General features: G+C 42.4%; 1 protein-coding gene across 1 annotated transcript in view; it reads right to left on the reverse strand.

Annotated features, from left to right (window-relative positions):
* The window catches only part of LOC122925784 (collagen alpha-1(VII) chain-like), a 556601-nt gene that overhangs the window by 91944 nt on the left and 444803 nt on the right, over positions 1–19854 (reverse strand). Inside the window, 3 exon segments of the mRNA XM_044277135.1 lie at positions 4209–4257; positions 15324–15377; positions 17045–17122. Of these exon segments, the coding sequence (XP_044133070.1) occupies positions 4209–4257; positions 15324–15377; positions 17045–17122 (181 nt within the window).

Here is a 19854-nt window from a genome sequence, read left to right on the forward strand (position 1 = left end):
TATTGCAGTCCATGCTTAAATTCTGCTCCATTCATACCACTACTTGCCACAGTCTTGTGGTTGGGGAAATGGGGGACCTGATCCTCTGTTCTAGTGATCCGTGGGTGTCCAGTGAGTAAGTGATAAATCCTGGCTAGAATAGCTATTTCTCTCCTTTTTGGACATCCAATATTTGTGCTTTGGTTGAGATAATGAGACTACCCCCTGATTAATGTGTATCACCTTGTAATACACACAAGGGTCAGATAGGCCTATTCCCCCATTTTTCTCCGATATAAATATTTTAAGATAATTACCATATACATTTTGAAGAGTTCTTTCACAGTGTTATAAAATGGGATGGTGGAAAGTGGATAGGTAGTGTTTGGAAAAGGTAAATGACTCTCCCTTGCACATATGAGTTTTATCTTTTTACTGGATACCTAACCACCTCCTTCGCCATGCTGTAAAATCCCTAGTTAGATATCTCCTGCCAGTGGCCAGATTATTAGCTGCATCCTAGAAATTTTCAACAATAAATAGTCAGATCTGTAGACTGGAGAAATTGGGATCACAGGAGAACAGGAACTATACAAAATTCCTCAAAATGTAGCCACCATAGACTACATTTAGAGTGTTTCTTACAACAACCTTCTTTATAGACTGCCAAGTAGAGAAATCTTGATCTATACCTACAGCAACACAACACGCTATATCCAGAACTTTTTAATTGCAAAAATAGCATGGGGCTATGTATTGTAAATGAGGTTTGTATTGTCCCCAATCCTGTTTCCATATCTTTCATTGTTCTTCGAACTTTATTAAGTCAAATATACCTTAACCCCTTCAGACTTAACCCCTGCATACATAGTGGTTGCCAGATGTATAATACAGCCAGCGCCCGGCTGCAATGATCAGGATCAGTGGTGATGCGAACCCACAACCTCAGATGCTGTGGTCAATAACGATCATCTGTGGAGGTAGGCAGAGGGAGGGGCTCCCTCTGTCTTCCGATCAGAGCCCCCGCAGTAAAATTGCAGGGCTTCGATCGGTTACCATGAGAGCCTGGTGCTTACTGAAGGTTCCCAGGCCTGTCATGGTAAACTGCCTGTAAAGCCGTGCACGAGGCATGGCTCAGCATGCAGAGCGTCAGAATCCCAACCTTTTGTATGCTGTAAGCCACACTCAACTTTTAGTGATGGTCAGGAGCAACTGCTATTCAAAAATAGATGAGAGAAATTTTAATGTGGAGAAACAAAATCATGAAATTTCAAACATTTGCTGTGAAAGTTTAGAGTGAACTTTTACACTAGTATTAAACCATCCATAACTTAGGACCCCCATGTAGAGCCATACAGCAGGGGGTTGTGAGCTACATAGTTCTCTATTATCGTCTATGGGACAAAAGATCCCAGGTTGTAGCCTCCTAAGGTGGCTAAACGTTATGTACAAAATAAAATAAAGTTTAGAAACTTTAAAAAACATGCAAATATTAAAATTTTTAATCATCCATGTCATACTTTTTGATATAAAAATAAACAAACAATAAAAAAAAAATATATAAGAGGATGCAGCCACAGCATGGCAAACATGCTGGAACAGCCTGCCGGACAAGCCTAACGCAAGTGTGAAAGATGCCTAACACATGCTCCTTTGGCCTCTTGCACACGACCGTATGCCCTCCGAGACATACGGTCCGTGAGCGGGCCATATGTCCCGGAGCGGCATTGATCGTGCGCACGGGAGTACACAGCATCATAGATTACAATGATGCTGTGCACAACGGGCCACCCGCAGGGCTATTGTCCCGCACTCATATGATCTAACGAGTGCAGGACAATAGCCCCGTGGGCAGCCCAACGTGCACAGCATCATTGTAATCTATGATGTTGTGTGCTCCCCTGCACACAATTAATGCCGCTCCGGGACATATGGCCCGCTCACGAACTGTATGTCTCAGAGGGCATACGGTCGTGTGGACCAATCTATCACAGAAGCTGAGCTCATCACCATTACTGGGCACTCCTGAATCTTCTGAATCAATAAAGAAGAGCTAAGAGGACCTCCATTGTCTCCAGATACCTTTTTTCCTATTTTGTTTGCCACTAAGTATATATTTGGTTATCTCACTTTAGCAAATGGCATTTATCATGTAGAGAAAGTTAATACAAGGCACTTACTAATGTATTGTGAATATCCATATTGCTTCCTTTATGGCTAGATTCATTTTTCCATGACATTATACACTGCTCATTTCCATGGGTCATGGCCACTGCTGCAGCGCAGATACGAGGTGGCTGGGATTGGAGATGTCGCACATGTGTGTCTGTGTGTTGTACCACGGTCCGGGTCACCAGAGAGGCCGGCACTTTTTCCTATATTGTGCAAGCACGGCCCTTGCTCCTGGATTGCAGGGTGGTCGTGACCAAGGAAATGGTCAGTATATAATATGATGAAAAAATGAATCCAGCAAAGGAAGCAATATAGATAATAACAGATCATTAGTAAGTGCCTTGTATTAACTTTCTCTACATGATAAATGCCATTTGCTGAAGTGAGACAACCCCTTTAACAGGAATTGGTAAGTAACAGGTCAACAGTGTTTAGAACCAGGCATTCCTGGCATGGAAATCAAACATTACGTACAAAAAGGGTCTAGAGCTGTTGAGCTTCATGGAAGTGTTCTTCCTCTGCTACATTGTGTCATAATGATGTTACTGCTATTCTTTCTAGAGAACACCCTTTTAGTGATAACTTCATTGAAGCTATATGGAATTTCCCTTAAAAGGGCTGGGCATTTTCCTACTTAATGGGGCTTCTTTTATTTAACTTAGCTACAGAGGTGTAACTAATGGCACATGGGCCTAAGTGCAAAAGACAAAAACACAGAAATATAGTGGCAAATCTGGGGGAGCTGCTCAACCCCTAACACTGTAGCGTGTTTTTCATTGGGGGAGCAGTCCCACCGCATGTGGACCGCAGCAAACGACTATCCCCAGCAAAAAATATTTTGCATACGGTGGAGGATGTCGGCGCGGTCCACATGCACCACAAAGGCATCCTACACAAAACGGAGCATTGTGCGGATGAAAATATAATCATAAATCACAGAAGAAATGCACCAAACGGATATGCCACTGACTATACTGGCTAGTCATAAATGCAGATATTAAAAGCTGAGACTTTTGCCAATATATTCCTGTCAGGAAGATATCGGAGCCCACATGCACCACGTCACGGCTCTCAGCATGGCAAGGGGTCCTACCACTACGCTACCTATGGTGTGAACAAGGTCTGAAGGTGATGTAATCCAGCTCACAGCCAAGCTTCCACACAACCGCCTAGCAGGACAACTAATGCAATGTGAACAAAGCCAGACTGTAAGCCACACCCATATCAGACCATGTGATGGAGGCTACCAGGTGCAAAGGAGAGTGTTTGAATGCCAGGTGAAGGCACATACACTACATATAAAACAAGACAAAAACACAGAAATATAGTGGCAAATCTGGGGGAGCTGCTCAACCCCTAACACTGTAGCATGTTTTTCATTGGGGGAGCAGTCCCACCGCATGTGGACCGCAGCAAACGACTATCCCCAGCAAATCCCCAGGAATATATTGGCAAAAGTCTCAGCTTTTAATATCTGCATTTATGACTAGCCAGTATAGTCAGTGGCATATCCGTTTGGTGCATTTCTTCTGTGATCTAAGTGCAAAAGATCAGATTGTCGCTCCCCCTGCTGATAAAAACACATCTAAAACGCTTCCAAAACTGCTAGCATTTTTTTCTGCTTCCCCATTTACTTCAATACAAAATCAACCAACGATCCACTTCCAAGATATAACATGCCACTTCAGAAGAGGATCTTAATTTAGCGGCAGAAAGAGATACTACCATGTGTACATGGGCACGTTTTTTCCATTCAAGTCAATGAAAAGCTATTGTTGGTGTTTTCATTGCGGATTTCACAGTGGAAAACAACAGTTTTCTGCGACAGAATGTGCAGCGGATTTTAATCCTGTGAACATAACCTTAGAGTGTAAACTCTTGCGCTGGGTCCTTTTTCTCTTTGGTCTTTGTAAGTTTAGCAAAAAGAATGTGGTACGTGTTCACTTCCCTGATTTGTGCTGAGAAGGCTGTCAACAATAGTGGAAAGCACTTTGTGCTAGAATTCAAATGGTTTCAATGTAGAAAACAAATGGAAATCTATTTCTGCTGCAACTCACCACACTTTCCAATCAGTTCCCTTTTGACAAGGTCTTTCACATCTTCTTCCTGCAAAAACATTAGAACAAAAATGAAAGACAATTGAAAAACATTACCTTAAAGAGGCTATCTGACTTATTAAATGTTCACACTGTCGGATCCGTCCTGCCGCTATTTAGCTGTGCTGCCGGACTGCCGCTCCGTCCCCATTGACTATAATGGGGACGAGGGCGGAGCTCCGATGCAGCATGGCAGTGCACGGCGAAAGGCCGCCATACTAAAAGTACTGCATGTCTGACTTTTTAGTCCAGCGGCCTCTCGCCGTGCACTGCCGCGCTGTGCCGGAGCTCCGCCCCCGTCCTCATTATAGTCAATAGCTAAGCCTAGTAGCCTAAGTCCAGTGACTGGCTGCAGCAGTCACTTGGAATATACAGGCACATTATCCCTGCAACCTCCAGACAGCACTGCAGCTAACCACTAGCCTCAGAGGTATACAGCAATAACAGCATGAGATTGTTAAGTCCATTGAGTGTGTGCAGTCACATATATACAGGCACATCATTGCTGCAGCAAAAACATGCAAACATTGGCAGGGAGGATCAAAGTGATAGCACTGGAAGCGGTGGAGGATGAATAGGTGAGTATACATTTTTTATTCATTTATGAGAATTGTTGGCTCGGGGGAGATTTTCTACTGCACGAGACAACCCCTGTAATGAACCCTATGTTAGGCTAGGTTCACATATGCTCTCAAATTCAGGCACAGGAACAGAATACTAGAATCTCTGCATATGCTGGACACCCCTGGTGCCCGATGGATCCCATTCACTATAATGTGGGTATGTCAGGTTTCCAACATGAATACGGCCATTCTGCTGAGCAAAATAAAGAGAATGCAGTGGTAGTTTGGCCTTTTTTTTTTTTTTCTGGAATCTACAATGGAGGCTTATGCCAGAACCTCCATCGTAGACATGAACCTAGTGTTATTCTGGAAATTCCACTAAACAAACATTCGATAACCAATAGAAATACAGGTGAAACTAAAAAAATTAGAATATCGTGCAAAGTTAATTTATTTCAGTAATGCAACATAAAAGGTGAAACTAATATACAGGGAGTGCAGAATTATTAGGCAAATGAGTATTTTGACCACATCATCCTCTTTATGCATGTTGTCTTACTCCAAGCTGTATAGGCTCGAAAGCCTACTACCAATTAAGCATATTAGGTGATGTGCATCTCTGTAATGAGAAGGGGTGTGGTCTAATGACATCAACACCCTATATCAGGTGTGCATAATTATTAGGCAACTTCCTTTCCTTTGGCAAAATGGGTCAAAAGAAGGACTTGACAGGCTCAGAAAAGTAAAAAATTGTGAGATATCTTGCAGAGGGATGCAGCACTCTTAAAATTGCAAAGCTTCTGAAGCGTGATCATCGAACAATCAAGCGTTTCATTCAAAATAGTCAACAGGGTCGCAAGAAGCGTGTGGAAAAACCAAGGCTGCAAAATAACTGCCCATGAACTGAGAAAAGTCAAGCGTGCAGCTGCCAAGATGCCACTTGCCACCAGTTTGGCCATATTTCAGAGCTGCAACATCACTGGAGTGCCCAAAAGCACAAGGTGTGCAATACTCAGAGACATGGCCAAGGTAAGAAAGGCTGAAAGACGACCACCACTGAACAAGACACACAAGCTGAAACGTCAAGACTGGGCCAAGAAATATCTCAAGACTGATTTTTCTAAGGTTTTATGGACTGATGAAATGAGAGTGAGTCTTGATGGGCCAGATGGATGGGCCCGTGGCTGGATTGGTAAAGGGCAGAGAGCTCCAGTCCGACTCAGACGCCAGCAAGGTGGAGGTGGAGTACTGGTTTGGGCTGGTATCATCAAAGATGAGCTTGTGGGGCCTTTTCGGGTTGAGGATGGAGTCAAGCTCAACTCCCAGTCCTACTGCCAGTTTCTGGAAGACACCTTCTTCAAGCAGTGGTACAGGAAGAAGTCTGCATCCTTCATGCAGGACAATGCTCCATCACACGCGTCCAAGTACTCCACAGCGTGGCTGGCAAGAAAGGGTATAAAAGAAGAAAAACTAATGACATGGCCTCCTTGTTCACCTGATCTGAACCCCATTGAGAACCTGTGGTCCATCATCAAATGTGAGATTTACAAGGAGGGAAAACAGTACACCTCTCTGAACAGTGTCTGGGAGGCTGTGGTTGCTGCTGCATGCAATGTTGATGGTGAACAGATCAAAACACTGACAGAATCCATGGATGGCAGGCTTTTGAGTGTCCTTGCAAAGAAAGGTGGCTATATTGGTCACTGATTTGTTTTTGTTTTGTTTTTGAATGTCAGAAATGTATATTTGTGAATGTTGAGATGTTATATTGGTTTCACTGGTAAAAATAAATAATTGAAATGGGTATATATTTGTTTTTTGTTAAGTTGCCTAATAATTATGCACAGTAATAGTCACCTGCACACACAGATATCCCCCTAAAATAGCTAAAACTAAAAACTACTTCCAAAAGTATTCAGCTTTGATATTAATGAGTTTTTTGGGTTCATTGAGAACATGGTTGTTGTTCAATAATAAAATTAATCCTCAAAAATACAACTTGCCTAATAATTCTGCACTCCCTGTATAAGATACACTCCTTACATGTAAAGCGAGATATTTCAAGCCTTTATTGGTTATAATTTGGATGATTATGGCTTACAGCTTATGAAACCCCAAATTCACAATCTCAGGTATCCTTTGCTCAGCGGGTATCGATTAATTAGCTGACTAGAGTGTGACACTTTGAGCCTAGAATATTGAACCTTTTCACAAAATTCTAATTTGAAGTTGCATTAAAGCAATTCCTTTTAAGTTGCATTAATGAAACAAATGAACTTTTGCATGATATTCAAATTTTTTGTGTTTCACCTGTAACATAATTTACTCTCTCTGACATCACCGTGTAGGGTACACATTGCCAATGAATGTTGAAGTGAACAATGCAATAATAAAGCATAGGCTGATAAAAGTACATTAGGAAGTTGGATATGTTATAAGTAATTGATCGTAATAGTGTAAAGAAATAGTGACACATTGTCAATGCTGTAATATGTTAAGTGTTGGTATGAAGAAGTAGCTAAGTGATCATTTATTTACACTTTACATTTATCTAAATTTACAAATCTTTGTGGATATCTAGGCTTTAAGCTGAAATATTTCACATATTTCTCAGTACCGTCTGAATTCATGCACTAAAGATATTCAGAAGCCTGAAACACAGCATATGACCAAGGGAAAGATATCATCATTCAATGCTTAAGCCTTTGTAATAATTCTTAGCACTCTACTCATGTTAAATGTATATCAATTTCTGTGATTTTCACACATATAACTCAATAACATTATTGAAAATACATGCATTCATTGACAAAAATTAATAAACCAACAAGGGGTTGTTGGAATCTAATGAAACTTTATATATGTGAATGTAATGATGATATGTGTAAGTGATTACAATATTAGAGAGAAAGGATCCATTTACTGGGAAAACTGTACAATTGAAATTGGGCTCTAGTACCTGTTGGGCTGTTTTTGGCCTGGATATAAAATGAGATATAGTTGGGCATGGAAGCATACAGGTTCCATATGATATCCTGCGGCACATTTTCCAACAGTTGTTGCAGCTGGTTGTGTAGATCCTGCCCACTCGTAGGTTGCAGAAGCTGGAGTCCCATCTGGTCTCAAAAATGTGATTGGTGATAAATCTGGTGGCTGAGCAGGCCAAGGAGGTGTTGCACTCTGGTGGAGACCTTCCTGCTGTGTGTAGGTGAGCATTATCCTGCTTAAAAAATGACAGTTGGAAGACCTGCCATGTGAGGCAACAAATGTGGTGGCAGGATGTCCTACACTTATCGCGGAGCTCTTAGTTTCCCTCGTATAACTACTAGGGGTGACCGACTGTTGTATGTGACGGCTCGCTAGATGATTGCATTGAGTCTCTTCACAGCAAAGGCAGAATTGAAGCGTTCACCACAAGGCCTCAATACTCAAACAAATCCATCACCGGATCCCAAACAGAACCTTTGATATGATTCCAGTCTGTAGCAGTCCAGGTTTCTTGTTTATGACACCACTGCAAACAAAGGAAACAGTGGCTGGCTGTCAATAGCAGGACATGGGCACCATGACACCAAATTTCCTTCTGCTGAGCTGTCATGTCCTGCTCAGGTTATGTGCGGAGGTCTGCCAGGTTAGCAGCATGTGTGTAGTTTTTTGTGTGTAGTCTTTTTACACCAAGTTTCCTTCTGCTAAGCTGTCATGCCCTGCTCAGATTATGTGCAGAGGTCTGCCAGGTTAGCAGCATGTGTGTAGTTTTTTGTTTGTTTTGGGTTTGGAGTTGAGCTGTATCCTCCTCCCTTCAGGTTCCCAGTGTCCTGTGCGGGATAAAGCTTCTATCTTACTCTGTGGATTTGCTGTTTCTGCTCTGCTACAAGATAAGTTGGTTTTGGTTTCCTTTTTGTGTTCTGTCTAGGCTGTTAGAGAGACACCTGCCTCCTTCAGGTCCTGAGGAAGCAGGCTGCCTCTTTCCCCCTTTCCACCATCTTAGGGACTTTAGGGTATGTTCAGACTTAGGCACGGGGGCACGTTGATTCCCACCTTTAGGGTCTGAACATGGGCACAGAAGTCCAGGGAGAGCTGGTAGGGAATTGTCAGGAGGTGACCTTTATCCCCAGCTTCTGGCCTAGACGCTTGTTTTGAGGTTTTCTGTGTGTTTATTGTATCTTGTATCCTACCCAGCGTGACATTATAACCCGCCATACCTAGACTGCCATTTCTCATCTGCTTTGAGATGGAGTCAATTGATGCGTTAGTTGATCGCATGCAGGGATTATCCCTAGAGGTTGCTGATCTGTGTAATTCTGTCGCACGGTGTCAGAATGCTCTGGCATCAGGTGCTATAGGATGAAGTCAAATTTATGGGGAGCCTAGAGTTACTCTCCCTGATAGATAAGGGGGTGTGGATGACTTTATCCGCTTTAGAGAGTCATGCAAGCTGTATTTTCAGCTGCACCATCTTCATCTGGTGATGAGAGTCAGAGAGTAGGGATAATCATATCCCTGCTTAAAGAGGACACGCAGTCCTGGGCCTTTTCTCTGCCGACTGGTTCTCTGGCCCTCCGGTCGGTGGATGAATTTTTTAAAGCCTTGGGATTAATTTATGATGACCCAGATCGGGTCTCGATGGCGGAATCTAAATTGCGTAATTTATTACAAGGAGAACATACTGCAGAGGCATACTGCGTTGAGTTTAGGAGATGGGCTATGGAGTCTGAGTGGAATGTCAGGGGTTGTCTGAGAGATTGAAAGATGCCCTCGCTTTTCAGGAGTATCCGGATACGTTGGAGAATGCTATGTCTTTAGCAGTACTGTTAGATAGACACATTAGAGAGAGGTGTAAGGTTCCTTCCGCGCGAAGGATCCCTTCTGTGAGTGGTTTCGTCTCACAGGTTCCCCAGGGTAATATGACATGTAATTCTGGGGTAGGGGAGGAACCCATGAAGCTGGGTCAGGTGTCTTTCCGTTCTGGTAATAGGAACTTTAGGAGGTTGCATAAGCTATGTTATCACTGTGGAGAAAGTGGTCATTTTGTTTATGCTTGTCCTTTTGTTAAACCGCATGTTGATGATAAAGAACCACAAAGAGGTTTACATAAAGAAAAAAAAAACATCCCTGACTCTTGGTAGTGTGAATGGGGTGTTGGAGCAAGCAGGTATTCAATCTCTCTGCAATACTTGTTTTCTCCTTACAGCTATGGTGGCGCTAGACTCAGGAACATTTAATTTTGACGTATTAATTGACTGTGGTGCTGGGGTAAACCTTATTGATTTTCTTTTTCTTCAAAATCTGGGCTTAAGTACTTGCACTTTAGAAATAGAGATTCCGGTGTTCGCAATTGATTCTTCCCCTCTTTCTCAAAAGAGTCTCACTCATATTGCTCATGGTATTCAGTTAAGGGTGGGTGATTCACATGTTGAGATCATTTCTTGTTTTGTCATGAAGGATTTGCCCGCTCCTATGGTCTTAGGTTTACTGTGTTTGATAAAACATAACTCTAATATAGATTGGCAGGCAAGGCAGATCATTGGTTGGAGTGAATTTTGCTCATACAATTGTCTTAGTGCATCTATCTCAGGGGTGTCTACTACGGTTCTACCTCAGTATCTCTCAGATTTTGCGGATGTCTTTTTGGAGGGTGGGGCTCAGGAGTTGCCTCCTCATCGTGAATATGATTGTCTGGTTAATCTCATCACAGGGCTAAGTTGCTAAAGTCTCGGCTATACAATCTTTCTCAACCCAATAGAGATGTCATGCGGAAGTATATTGCCGAGAGTTTGGCAAAGGGTCATATTAGACCATCTAAGTCTCCGGTCGCAGTTGTTTTTTTCTTTGTAAAGAAAAAGAATAGATCGCTTAGACTTTGTTTTGGATTTCCGGGAATTATACCTCATTACGGTCCGTGATCCGTAGCCCCTTCCTTTGATTTCTGACCTTTTTGATCAAATTGTTGGAGCCAAGGTGTTCTCCGAGTTAGATTTAGGAGGGCCTACAATCTGATCAGAATCAAGGAGGGGAATGAGTGGAAAACGGCCTTCAACACGCACGAAGTTCATTTCGAGAATCTGGTTATGCCTTTTGGGTTAACTAACACGCCAGCGGTGTTTCATCGATTTGTCAATGACATTTTCCATCATTTTGTGGGAAGGTTCATTGTAATTTACTTGGATGACATACTAATTTACTCTCCTGATCTAATTTACTCTCCTGATCATGTGAGACAGGTTTTGTCGATCCTTCGGGAGAATAAATTATATGCTAAATTGGATAAATCTGTGTTTTCTGTTCAGGAGCTTCCGTTTCTGGGATATCTGCTTTCTGACTGGTTTTCGTATGGACCCCAAAAAGGTCCGGGCGGTTCTGGAATGGGGCCGACCGGAGAATCAGAAAGCTTTGATGCGGTTTTTGGGGTTTACCAATTATTATAGAAAATGTATCTTGAACTACTCTACCATTGTAAAACCTTTGACCGATATGACTAGGAAAGGCGTCGACTTCTCTGTCTGGTCGGATGAGGCATTGCCGGCCATTTCGGCTATTAAGGAGTGTTTTGCGTCTGCTCCCATTCTGATGCAGCCCGATGTGTCTCAGCCATTCGTGGTGGAGGTGGATGCATCAGAGGTGGGGGTTGGAGCAGTGTTGTCGCAGGGTTCATCTCCGGGCAAATGGCGTCCGTGTGCTTTTTTTCCAAGAAGCTCTCGGTCGCCGAGAGGAATTATGATGTAGGAGATAGGGAATTGCTGACCATCAAATTGGCCTTTGAGGAATGGCGTCACTGGTTGGAGGGGGTGTCTCATCCTGTTAAGGTATATACTGATCATAAGAATTTGGCTTACCTGCAATCTGCCAAGCGTCTGAATCCTAGACAGGCTAAACGGTCACTGTTCTTTACTAGGCTAAATTTTGTGGTTACTTTTCGCCCGGGGGTTAAAAACTTCAAAGGCAGATGCATTGTCTAGTAGTTTTCCTGGGGGAAGTGATTCAGAGGATCCTGCTCCAATTTTGGCTGATGGGGTGGTGGTCTCCGTTCTGTACCTTGAATTGGAGATAGAGGTGTTGGGAGCCCAGGAGGGGTTCCTGATTCTTGTTCCCCGGGGAGGTTGTTTGTTCCTGCTGGACTGCGAAACAAGGTATTCAAGGAACATCACGATACTGTCCTTGCTGGAGATCCTGGTGGCAAGTCCACCTTTGATTTTATTTCCTGGAGGTTCTGGTGGCCCGGTTTACGTAAGAGTGTTGAGGATTACGTAGCAGCTTGTGAGACCTGTGCACGGTCAAAGGTTGCTCACACTTGACCTTCTGGTTCATTTTTTCTTTGTCTATTCCATCTCGTCCTTGGACGCACTTGTCTATGGACTTTATTACTGATCTGCCGAGTTCCTCCGGGAAAACAGTGATTTTGGTGGTTGTGGACCGTTTTAGTAAAATGGCTCACTTTGTATCGTCTGCCCAATGCTAAGACCCTTGCTCAGGTTTTGTCACTGCGGGGAGTGGGGGAAACCCCCCACCGTACAATATCAGTCGCTGCTACGCAGGATAGCAGAGAACAAGGCTCAGGTCACCTCCTAATGCAACCCTGAAGATCTCCCTAAACTCCTAATGCATGAGCCACCTCAGAAGGTAAGGGGGCTCATGCTCACCAACCTAGAACCCTAGGTGTCCCTGAAATGCCCTAAGCCTGAAGACAGGGCAGAGACCACCCATTCATCCTACACAACAGATGCATGGTGTCTCCAGAAGCCCAGCAGCTGGCCACCAACTAGACAGGGTTCACAGCCGAATGACAGGTAAGTAACAAAAGGCAAAAGACTACTTAGGTTACCAGAACTTACCTGCCGCCGACGAGATGGACCGGAAATGCACTGTCTAGATGTTTGCCTAAACCCCTCCGGGAAAGCAACCCCCTTTTGGAGGAAACACACCACAACACAATAACCTCCAAACAAGGCCCACACCGTAACAACATACACTAGGTGGGAGAGGGAAAACAGAAACACGCCAGAGGGAGCACACAGACAGAGCAAGGGAAAGAATATAACAAATAAGGGTGGCTCACACAGACTAAAACATACAGTCAGGGAGCAGAGCTCCTACACAGACTGACAAGCAAAATCTAACTGACCTCAGGTTCCCCCACCCCAACATATAAGGAGACCTGAGGTCACACCCACCACACCTAGCAAACACACCTTAACCCTGTGCACACCAGGATTGAAAGGGACACACAAGTTAAAGGGAAAGTGTCAAAACATGCAAAAACAACATGTTGCCACCAGCAACAAGCATGCACGGCAAAAGTGTCATGGTCCACAACACCGGACCATGACATAGCTGTGACAGGTTTTTAGTGATAGTATCGTGCAATTACATGACATTCCCTTGGATGTGGCTTCTGATAGGGGCACGCAGTTTGTTTCCAGGTTTTGGAGGGCGTTCTGCTCTCGTCTTGGTATTCAACTTTCATTCTCTTCGGCTTTTCATCCACAGTCGAATGGGCAGACAGAGCGTACTAACCAAAACCTGTAGACCTACTTGAGGTGTTTTGTGGCTGAGAACCAGGAGGACTGGTCCTCATTCTTATCCCTAGCAGAGTTTGCTTTGAATAACCGTAGGCAGGAGTCCACGGGTAAGTCGCCATTTTTTGGCGCATGTGGTTTTCATTCTCAGTTTGGTACCTTTTCTGGGACTAGTTCCTCTCGGATGCCAGAGGAGGAGAGATTTTCTTCTGCCTTGTCTTCTATCTGGCGGGGGATCCAAGTGAATTTGGAGAAGATGGGTGAGAGGTATAAGCGAATGGCTGACAGGAGACGTATGACTGGTCCAGTCCTGTGTGTGAGTGATCTGGTGTGGTTATCTACTAAAAATATTAAACAGAGAGTACCATCTTGGAAACTGGGTCCATGATTTATTGGACCTTACAAAATATCTGCGGTTGTCAATCCAGTGGCGTTTCGTCTGGATCTTCCGCAGATCTGGAGGATCCATGATGTGTTCAACAGGTCTGTACTGAAGAAATATGTGAAACCGGTGGAACCATCGCCATTGCCTCCTCCCCCTGTTCTGGTTGATGGCAATTTAGAGTTCGAGATCTCTAGGGTTCTCGACTCACGTGTTCTTCGGGGTTCCCTTCAGTACCTGGTACACTGGAGGGCATACGACCACGAGGAGAGGATGTGGGTTCCGGCTGTGGATGTTAGTGCCAGCCAACTGGTGAGGGCCTTTCACAGGGTCCACCTGGATAAAGTTGGGCCGGGGTGTCCAGAGGTCACCCGTACAAGGGGGGGTACTGTCATTGCAGCGTCCTACTACGTGTGTGTGGGCACTGCTTAAAAGTACTTTTTGATCTTAACAATTGCATTGTACAGTATGGTATAACTTTGCATTTATGTATCTGCAAAATCCCTGTTAACAGGCCTATTAGGTGTAATTTATACATCCCGCCACTAGATGGTGATAAAGTTCAGGTCCTATATATACCCAGGTCAGGCCTAGTGAGACAGATTAGGCAGATTAAGAGTGGAGTTCAGTTGAGACCAGAGGTCAGTGTGGAGATCAGTTAGTAGATTGACACTGAGAAAGTGAAAAGGTGCAGATCCAGCACTTCAGCTGTAAAGAGAAGTTTTAGTCCAGAAAGGGACAAGAGAGAAGGACAAATTCAAATTCATCCAAAGGATAAAAGCCGTATACCAGGCATAAAGGACCTTTGAGATAATCAGGTGAAGGATACCCTAGCATCCGGCAACCTCACCAAAAATTCCACTGACATTGAAGTAACCCACTGCTCCAAAACCACAAAACCTAAAAAGCCTAAAAACAGTGGATTTGCTGAATTAACTCTGTACCATCTAGAGACTGCATATTTGTACTGCTGCAACCAAAAGACATCTAAAGTAAAAGTTGTGAGTTGCATCTTACCACTGTCTCCCTCATCATTACTACTTATGGTTGCACCACCATTAACGGTACTGGCGTCACGACAAAAACCATCAAGGGACTCAGCCGCAACAAGCACCCCTAACATCAAGGGCACCTCAACCACCATCTTGGCTGATGCTTCCTACCACAGAGTGTGCCCCGGAGGATTTTGTGCTGTCCACCTCAACACTGTGCTGCCAGCCCAGGGAGGCTATCTGCTACACAAATTGATGAACTGTGTGTTATATAATTTGGCCCCTCATCGGTCCACCGTGCACCTCACGTGTTGCCCCTGCTACTGGCTGGTTGCATCATGCCCTGCTCAGGTTATGTGCGGAGGTCTGCCAAGTTAGCAGCACGTGTGTAGTTTTTTGTTTGTTTTGGCTTTGGAGTTGACCTGTATCCGCCTCCCTTCAGGTGCACTGGGTGGGGTCGTTTATGTGAGTTTAAATTACGCCCCTTCCCAGTGTCTTGTGCGGGTTATAGCTTCTATCTTGCTCCGAGGAAAGGTAGATTTTCTGTTTCTGCTCTGCTACAAGATAAGTTGGTTTTGGTTTCCTTTTTGTGTTCTGTAAATGTGGAAAATTATTATATCACTTACAGAAAGTCCAGGGTCTCCTTTTTCACCCTTAAAACCCTCAGTTCCATCTTCTCCCTGAAAGTAAATTTTAGAAAATGTAAATATACCATTAAAATATAAAGATTAATTTTCAAACAGAAGGAATCACCACCCGTCCAGTTACCACTTAGTAAACCTACTGTCTTACCTCTCCTATAAGAATGAAAAGGGAAAGCCAAGTAGTGAAAACTCACTGGCATTTTAGGGAATTTACCTGTGGACTATAGACCTAAGTGCTATGCATCTTTTGACCTCTTGGTTACCATTTATCTCACTTTCTATCATCCTGTCTGTCAAAACTGGGTTCATGGGTGCAGAGCCTCACAAATACAGAGAAATCTATCCTCAAAACATTAGCATTAAGAATCCTACAACTCCATTCAGGGTGCCCCCACACTACTGCACAACACAGCACCTCACAGTGCAGTCATCTCTAATTCCATTATAACATGACCAACCACAAAGCTACCAGTACCAGCCATTAATCCAGCTATAGAACCAGTATATAGTACCAGACACAGAGCTCCTATATAGTGCCAGCTTGGAACAGCAAGCCACATAGGGTGGAGTGCCAGAAAAATGAGGCAACATACAATTACAGCCCAAAAATCTGAAGTGCCACTTCCTGCCAAAGAGCCTTTATTTCTACACTGACAGCTACTGTCATAGGACTCACTCTCAGTCCCACTATTCAGACCAAAATAAAAATTTTCATTGTATTTCATTATATCTGTGTTATCAACAAAACTTGTTTTTCTATTTTATTTTATTTCAGGATAGAACAGCAATTTCTTTACCTTTTTGGAAGAACAAGTTGACGGAAATGGCCTTTTTTACCCCTACATGTCATAAATTGGTATGAAGGTGGTCTGAATGAATACATAATAGGCCAATGGTTTGTGTGAAGGTTCAGTAATTATACATTTACTCAGTTCATGTCCAGCTTTATCCTTTGTCTAATAGAATGTAGTACTGTAATGTTTTATGTTAAGTGGCAGAATTTTCTCATTTTCGTGAACATGTGACAAGTGCCCTTGTGTCCACAGGAACTAAATCAGAATGAGGATCTCCTAAATGTGGCCCCTATAGTTTAGCATGATAGCTACTGGTTAGACAATTATAACCTATTTTAAAAAAAAATGTAAGGCAACTGCACACTTCCTGCTAATGGGGCCCACAAGCTGTTTATTTTCTGTCCCTCATCCCAGTTGTGTTCAAAGTAAAGGAGGGAACCACAGCATGACTACTATGGTCCTGTAGCACTAAAACTGAGCAAAGTTTGTAATACACTTGCTACTGTATACTATTTCTGTCATTGAGACAGCATCTCAGGTGTATCTAATGGGTGGACAAGGTTTAATTTACATAGGCACATCTATACAGCAAGCTAGACTTATATGTGAACTGCAAGCCCATAGTATATCTGCACTGACATGTAAATGAACATCTTCTCCTAACTTTATAGCAGTGTTCCCAAAGACGGAGGAAAGAACTGGTAGTGTAGGTGTATTACAAACATTTAGATAAGGGCACATGTCTGAATACTTTCTATCCATCAGGGGGCAAAGCAGCTAGTCTCAGAAAATGAATCACAATTTAGGATGGATAATTCTTCATGTATTTACAGTAAGCACTGCCAATACAGGGTGAGACTTATTGCAAACATTGTATAAAAATGTATAGATCACTTCCACATTCCTCACCATTTCACCCTTTATTCCTGGTATTCCTGGATCCACTTGTGGACATGGCAAAGATTTTCCTCTTTTTCCTTTCTCACCCTTGTTAAGAAACAAAGAGAAGCTAGTGCAGGTGCCAATGTATGGATTCTTGTGATCGCTCTAATAGTCAAACATAGCTCATCACAGTTTGTACCTGCCTTATGCCTCACTCACAATGATTTTGGTCAGTGATTTCAATCAGTGATTGTGAGACAAATCCAGGATCGGAACCTCCATAGACATCTGGTATAAGGGAAAGATCTGCCCCTGTTCTGGGTTTAGAGCCACTCCTGGTTTTGGCTCAAAATCACTGATGGGAATAACTGGCTGAACACCAACTGTGTGAATGAGGCATAAGTAAAATGCCTAGTGTTGTGTAGAACAGAATGGGGGAGATTTATCAAACTGGTGTAAAGTAGAACTGGCTGAGTTGCCCATAGCAACCAATCAGATTCCACCTTTCATTTTCCAAAGGAGCTCTAAAAGAATCTGATTGGTTGTATGGGCAACTTAGCCACTTCCACTTTACACCAGTTTAATAAATCTCCCCCAATATTACCAGTTACAGATAGCTTAAAACCAGTTTCTAGATGCAGTCATAAATTATGGTATATGCAAGGTGGTGTACCGTATATGGGCAATTGTTAGCTGGTTAGTTACTTTTTAGTAATGTAACTTTAAGTCACAGTTTCAATATTTTCAACATAGCTGCATTATTTTTTTAAGAGAACTGGAGCAGCACTGCAGCTAGCAGCTCTGTCCAATACACAATAGATGGAGCAGTGTACTTTTGGCGCTGACTTGCTGCGCTGGAAGCACAAGAAAACAGCTGATTGGTGGTGGGGGGGGGGGTCGAGCCCACCGCTGATCAGATATTGATGGCCTATCCTGAGGACAGGCCTTTAATATCAAAATCCTGGACAACCCCTTAAGATGTCTATAAACATTCAGTAGCCATTGGCTATTGCATTTGTTCATTAGTTTCCTAAAATCATGCAAACTTAGATTGGTTAAGCGTGTATTCTTGTTTCAATCGAAAATGGGGATTAGCAAAGAGTCAGGCAAGTTCAAATCCAACCTGTCCAACCTTTTTGTCCCTTGATTAGAGATGTAAGGAAAATGTCAAACTGTGCCCCAACACATGGGATTTTCAGGAGATCATGTTAAAAATAATTGGTGAGTTAATAAAAATCTAAAGAATTTACACTGCAACTCTGATCAGTTTGATTGAATTGAATAAGTACAACCCTACCATAATGTCAGTACATAGCAAGCTGATTTATTGTACGTAAAAGATAACATTTTTAAAGGACCTACTTTAATAAAATATCCCAACAATTTGTTCCTAGACTATTCATCTCCTTTCAACACATTAATATAACAGGTCAGTCATTCTGCTGCTCCTCTTTACAAGCATGATGCGTACCTGTAAGAATACTGGCTGAGGCAGTAGCCTCTCCCCTCTGACTTATATTCAGTAGGACACAAACAAACCCCATTCCCTTGTATTTCTACGAGACTGTTGCAGGAAAATGGAGAAAAAACTTCAGACTGATAAACAGTGTGGGCAACTTTCTCACCTTTTACTTTTATAAATACTTTTTAGGTTTAGTGTCATTACTGGAAAAAAAAGATATCTGCAAAACTTGATTACATAATCTATTATTTGCACTTAATAAAGTTCTAAGTAATTATTTCCATCATCATTTAAAGGAAGAAACTAGCAATAGCTCTGCTTGTATATAGATAATCAACGGTTACAGTCTCTTTCGTGATTAAATTGAAATAATACAGTGAACGATTAATTAACTTTTTTTTTGCCCCACTATTTTAATTTCAAATGATGATTTTATTTTAGATTACATTTGAGATTTAGCTGGGGTTTAGGAAATTAGGCTTTGTATATTTAAAGAGTTTGTCTCACAATAAATATTCTCCACTTTTCAAACCAGCACATGGATCTGAATACTTTTGTAATTGCATGTAATTAAAAAATTAGCATAGTCTCTGTGTTATTCAATAAAATGTATCTGTATAACACCACCTGCTGCTTGTTCTTTGTCTTATTTCTTTGTCCGGCTCACTGAGATGGCTGCACATGCTCAGTTTTATCCTTCACCTGCCTCCTGAGCTGTGATAGGGAGAGCTGAGACACGCCCCCTTGGCTGCAGCAGAAAAGACACTCCCCTTGAGCTGCTAGCTTGATATCAATCTAGCAGAGCAATGAATGGGGAGATCTCTGGATCCATGTGAGGTACAGAACTGGTTCTGTTAGAAAGAGGTTGTCATGTAATATATGATGTCTGATTTTCATTTTTTACATTAGTCATGGGATAATCCCTTTAAACGTTTATTTATAATTAATCAAATTAATTAATTTGGTAGTAGGAGGTTTTACATTTATGACAATAATTTGTATAACTTTGGGAAATGAACCTTTTTCAGGCGTTTTTGTGATGTTTAGTGAGTCAGATGTCAGTGAATAAAAAAATAATTTTCTTTCATTTACTTTGTTTTATGTACTCTGTAAGTTTAGATGCTGATATCCTTTTTACATTCTTCATGTTCTAGGTCGATTAAAACAAAAGCACACAAATGCATCTGTAGTGCTGCAGCTTGTATTGCATTTTTGGTGAATTTGCTGTTGCATTTTTGGGAGCATTTTAGAAATACAATATTAAATCCTGGTTGTAGTATACTCTACCCACCTCCTTAGTATGAACTTGGATAGCAACTAGAAAATGTATAAATGTATCTGGGTAAAAAAAAAAAAAAAAAGTCCTTAGGCTATT

Source organism: Bufo gargarizans, chromosome 2 (genome assembly GCF_014858855.1).
Source record: "Bufo gargarizans isolate SCDJY-AF-19 chromosome 2, ASM1485885v1, whole genome shotgun sequence".
In the NCBI taxonomy this organism is placed as follows: domain Eukaryota; kingdom Metazoa; phylum Chordata; class Amphibia; order Anura; family Bufonidae; genus Bufo; species Bufo gargarizans.